We start from the raw sequence: 6,000 nt of genomic DNA on the forward strand, positions 1-6,000 counted from the left end.
GAGGGAGTGCGAAATAATATTCAAAGGGTTGACCTGTACAATCCTCGTTTGTTTTTCGGCCAACCTCCTTTTGAGAATTGTTGTTGATTTTCGAATTCTCAAACAAGCTCAAGGTTGACCATCGACACACACAGTGCTGGTCCCTAGGGTAGGGTCCGAGGATTTTGTTTGCATGAAGGATGGGGCAAAAATATAGAAGTAGATTTTGAGCACACGTTTTTCTAGGGGGTAGGGGATTTGCAGGTTAATTTAGTAGATACCCCGCCTGCTGTTCACTCCTCTGTTTAACGGTGTGAAAATAAATCAATATACTTTTGATGCTGTTCAATGGGATGGAAGTGGTCGTTTACATTATTAGGATTTTCCAAGAGACCTTATGTCAATCAAGTCTTGTAAGGGTAGCCCTGTTATATTAATATACATAAAAAAAACTAGAAGAGGAAACATTTAATAATATGGTTTCAGGTTAAGAATTGGCCCAAAATTTGTATTACATTTAAATTGTCTGCTAATTTCCTCATTTTCATTATTCAAAATTGTGCCAAAATACAATTTTATTTCACAATTTGATTCATAGAGCATGGAAAACTGACAAGTACTTTGTTGTGATTTAAAACTCATGTGGCAACACTGAGATCCTTTTCTGCTCTATTTTGTTCATTTCTTTATTACTTTATTTTGTTCATAGCCAAAGAGTGTTTAAAATATATTAATCCCATAAATATATATTATTATATTGATCTTTTTGGACTCGGTGATTTTCTTCTTTTTTCTTCTTCTTCCTCCTTCTCCCTTTTTCTTATTCTTCTTCATTTTGCTCCTTTTAACTGCTATTCTGGAAATAATTTTTTTTTTATTTATTTGCTTTCCTTGTGATTTTTTGCGATATTATTACTCGGTGCCAGGTTTAAACCTGTTTTTTTGTTTGATAAGATATTTAGTATTTGTGAATATTAATTAGTCGAACACCATATAATAGTATAATATATCGTGTAGGTCAATAATCAAACAGTTCGTGGTGACGAACTGTAGTAAGGAGCGACCCGGCTCAATAGTAAACGAAACTCTAAAAAACGGAATTTCGATGCTAAAAGATATATCAAAAGAATCGGATTTTTATACTGATTTTAAATATATAAGTTGCATCAAATTTAGTCTTTGTCATCAAAAGTTACGAGCCTGAGAAAATTTGCCTTATTTTGGAAAATAGGGGGTAATACCCCCTAAAAGTCATAGGATCTTAACGAAAACCGCACCATCGCATTCAGCGTATCAGAGAACCATATAGAAAAAATTTTAAGGTCCAATCTACAGAAATGTGGAATTTCGTATTTTTTTGCCAGAAGACAAATCACGGGTGCGTGTTTATTTATTTATTTTTTTTTCCCCAGGGGTCATCGTATCGACCAAGTGGTCCTAGAGTGTTGCAAGAGGGCTCATTCTAACGGAAATGAAAAGTTCTAGTGCCTTTTTTAAGTGACCAAAAACATTGGAGGGCACCTAGGCCCCCTCCCACGCTCATTTTTTTCCCCAAAGTCAACGGATCAAAATTTTGAGATAGCCATTTTATTCCGCATAGTCGAAAACCATAATAACTATGTCTTTGGGGATGACTTACACCCCACAGTCCCTGGGGGAGGGGCTGCAAGTTACAAATTTTGACCAATGTTTACATACAGTAATGGTTACTGGGAAGTGTACCGACGTTGTCAGGGGTTTTTTTTTGTTTGGGTGTGGAGTTCAGGGGAGGGGGCTATATGGGAGGATCTTTCCTTGGAGGAATATTTCATGGGGGAAGAGAAATTCAATGAAAAGGGCGCAGGACTTTCTAGCATTACTATAAAAAAAAATGAAAATATAAACATGAAAAAGTTTTTTTCAATTGAAAGTAAGGAGAAGCATTAAAACTTAAAACGAACAGAGAGTATTACGCATATGAGGGGCTCCAAAAATACTTTAGCATAAAGAGCGAGGTATTTAGGAGGAGATAAATACTTCGCTCTTTATGCTAAAAAATTTTTTAAGTAATTTCAACTATTTATTCTACGGCCTTTCTGATTCAGGGGTCATTCTTAAAGAATTGGGACAAAACAAGATTTAGTGGGAAGAGCGGGGTATTAACGAGGGGATCAACCCCCTCATATATATAATCAAAAATATAAGAATATAAAGGTTTGTTACGTAAGTTAATTCTTAAGTTACGTTTTTTTTTACTAATAAAAACGTTCGTTAAAAATTAAAAGATCTAGTTGCCTTTTTAAGTAACCGAAAAATTGGAGGGCAACTAGGCCTCCTTCCCCACCCCTTATTTCTCAAAATCGTCTGATCAAAACTAAGAGAAAGCCATTTAGCCAAAAAAAAGAATCAATATGCAAATTTCATTTTAATTATTTATATACGGAGAGCCAAAATCAGACATGCATTAATTCAAAAACTTTCAGGAATTAAATTAAAAAAAAAACAAGTTTTTTGAAATGAAAGTAAGGAGCGACATTAAAACTTAAAACGAACCGAAATTTTTCCGTATATGAAAGGGGCTTTTCCTTCTCGACACCCCGCTCCTTGCGCTAAAGTTTGATTCTTTCTCGCAACTCTACTTTTTAAAACAATAAAAAAATTTAGCGTAAGGAGCGGGGTGTCGAGGAGGAAAATCCCCTTTCATATACGGAGTAATTTCTGTTCGTTTTAAGTTTTAATGTCACTCCTTACTTTCATTTCAAAAAACTTGTTTATTTATTTATTATCACATAAGCACGATAAAGCGAACGTCCCAACTTATTTTGCCTAGTCTTTTTCTGCTCCTTTGAGAATCTAAGTCTCATAACCCATGAATGTTAGGGAGTCTAAGAAGACCTTTGGTTTAGAATCTAACCTTTATTGACTTATTATTACTTTGTCTGCTTACAGGCTTAAGGACGAAATATTTTTTCAGCCGTCTAACTGTATTAAAATATAATTTTATTAAAGAGAAAAAAATATAGAAGACCTCTTTTATATGTTTTTTTTTTTTTTTTGTTTTTTTAAGATATTGATTTTTTTACCTGGAGTTTGCATAAATATCTCTCACAGATTAAATTTTTCAGACTTCTTATCATAAACCAGGATTGCCTACACCTTCCAGGAATGTAAAGAATTCTTCCATGTCTGTAAGTAATTTTATCGCATTTTTTTTCTTTACCTGAATTTTGTGAAGTAAAAGCTAAAATATCTAATGTAGCTTCTAAGTTTTTTAGCCTTTTTTCTATCACCAAGAACAAATAATGGCTCTAAGTTGCCAGTGTAATCTGAGACAATAACAGTTTGCATTGTTCATTTTTTTAGTATCAACTGTAGCCATTTACATGTGATCAATTCCAGTTTTGAGTCCCTTTAAACTTCTGCCTGCCGTTCAAAATAATCTAAAGCCTTAGGAATGACCTTTGTCTTTTAATCTTCAGTATGAGAATTTTCTAGAATTAATTTGTGTTTTTCAAGATTTTTTCAACCCCAACTCTGTTTAATTTTGTGTGCTAAATTATAGCTACTAATTATTGATCGTGTATGATTAGATTTTATTGCAAAAGCCCTCGAGCTATGCGCCACACAGGAAATAGAACTGCAAACAAAGCCGGAAGAACAATATCCAACTTCAGTTACTACCAAAAAAACATGGAGTCAGCATTTTTAATCGACAAACAACAACCATAACAAAATTCAACTCCTAAAAACCTTGACAAAATGTCTGCTCAAATGCAATGCCCTATGTTTAATCCGTAGACGAAGAAACCTAAACAACTATTTAATAGCACCCGCGTTCCTCTGAGACCATCCTCTCAATTAACCAATGCTCACTTCCAGGCACTCTTCCAAAATATTCATTCCGCAAGTCAGACAGCTCTTCTCGCTCAGATGCAAAATTTACACAATATATGTAAAATTTTAATTATGTGCAAATTTTTAGTTGTCGCTTTTATCAGACATCTGAAAACGGGTATTGTGATGTCACCCAGATACAGAAGCTGTTGGTGTGTGAATAGATCTGCATTTCACGAAGCAGGTGGGGTAGGCTGCACCAGTTCACGACAGTAGGCGAAGTAAACAGTAAATTGTTACTAGATTATTCACAGGCTGCATATTTCCAGCTTGTTGGGAAGACACTTTTATTCAACAATTGCTGCATAATTACAACAACCATAATTACGTTGTACAATCTGCCAACTGTCTACCAGTAGATTGGTTTGTATTGATTCTGAGTTCAAAGTGAACACACCCGGGTTAAATTGGATATTTTATGAACTTATTAATTCAGTAAGCCCTTTTTAGCTCAAGAATTGTGAACTATTTCAACACTCGGCTATAAGCTTTCATTGAATGAAAACTAGTTCATTATAATTCAAGGTTTCGCAATAACTGGTTAAGGATAAAGTGACGTGTAACCTTGACCTGCATAAGAGGATTTTCGTTAGAACTATTTGTGCATTAATTGTAGGAAAAAATTATTGAGTTATTGAACTATTTGAACCAGTAAGCGAGAATCATTTTATTTTACTAGTAAGCGAGCAGAAGAGGGGAGGTGTCTGTCACGAGGGCCGTAGTACCTGCCGGGAGGGGTGTCTCCCTTAAACTGCGGGGAATAGGTAGCAGAAACCAACACTTCCCTCGGTAATTGGTATATAAATTTGGCGTGTTTCAGGCGTGATGCTTGTTACCAGTAGTGACGATAATCCTGTCCTTGTTTATTCGCCGGTACTGAATTTTGTACAGAGCAATTTGCTAATTGGAGCAGAGGATGACGTGATTAAAAGGCACGGAATGGAGTTTTTTTTTACTCTAATTCGGTCAAGACGGCAAAGATGCTATTGTGGCATTTCCCTTCCTATTCGGAAGGGAAATAATGCACTGGTTAGCCATTTCAGTGACATAATTACTCTATTGAATTCTCTTGACGAGACTGCTGTTACGACATTCGTCATAAAGCGTCCTACGGAAGTATCCTGTCTCCCTGCCACTGCCTACACCTCTCTATTCTCAAATTTAATGAGCTCCATCAAGTTGTTTTGGGAATGTCTTCAAAACTTGACAATTACGAATTGAGCTTCCCACAATTACCCAAGCCGGCTTCAGTGCTAGATTCACATGCAACTGTTATCATCTCTAAGGTGCCGGACGCCTTATATGACCCTCTTAAGCAAAAAGCTGCTATAGACCATTACTGGACATGAACTAGTACGTAGCGTAAAGCCCATCAATGACAAGTGGTATATCAATATGGACAAGTCAGCTACGGAGGACTTCTGCTCGTCAATCCACAATATAATCTTCAGTACTACAACAAAAGGTTTCCAAGCGGTTTTTGGTATATCACGTAATATTCCTACCAACGTTGATATTACGGTACTCGGAAGCCAACATGATATCAAAGATGCTAAAAGACTGGGCCTATCTAAGTCTGTGAAACTCGAATTTTTGGATTATTTTGCTCAATCTATGTTTTTCAAGCATGGCCTCAGGGTGGGCTATGAAATTTTTCCTGTTTACGAATTTAAGGACCTACCCAAATGCTGTGATCACTAGACCATCTGCAGAACTCCTGTCCCAGCGTTCTCCCGAAATGTGCTCGTTGTGGAGGGCCACACATATCAACAAAAGATGAGCCATGCATTGCCGATCCCAACTGCCGCCGAAAACACCCTTCCCATAGCTTTTCCTGTTATTAAGAATCAGATAAAGTGCAACTCCACTTTTCACCCATGAGTGCATCAGTCTCGGTTATTTCGTTCAATACAAATGGCACCAAAGATGAGGATTTTGTTATTGAAGAATTTTACGGCTCCTACGATTTGGTATGTCTCCAGTAGCATCTTCTCACTGCTTCAAGTTTGAATTTTTGCGTCGAAGTCAGCATCATACTGCGTTCCTGAGTCCAGCAAAAGTTACTGGCGGTCGTCCTTCCGGTGGACTAGCCTGTGTCTTTAAACAGGACATTCATCTACCCTCCCCAGTACTCTTCTATTCCGACGA

At 36.6% G+C, this 6,000-nt stretch overlaps 1 protein-coding gene across 1 annotated transcript in view; it reads left to right on the forward strand.

The window, feature by feature from the left end:
* LOC136026060 (putative leucine-rich repeat-containing protein DDB_G0290503) overlaps positions 1-3,146 on the forward strand; it is a gene marked incomplete at its 3' end in the record, with an annotated part of 84,588 nt that extends 81,442 nt beyond the window's left edge. Inside the window, 1 exon segment of the mRNA XM_065702245.1 lies at positions 3,084-3,146. Coding sequence (XP_065558317.1) covers positions 3,084-3,146 — 63 coding nt within the window.
* Between the last annotated feature and the right edge of the window lie 2,854 nt (positions 3,147-6,000).

The sequence above is a fragment of the Artemia franciscana genome, chromosome 4 (genome assembly GCF_032884065.1).
Source record: "Artemia franciscana chromosome 4, ASM3288406v1, whole genome shotgun sequence".
NCBI lineage: Eukaryota > Metazoa > Arthropoda > Branchiopoda > Anostraca > Artemiidae > Artemia > Artemia franciscana.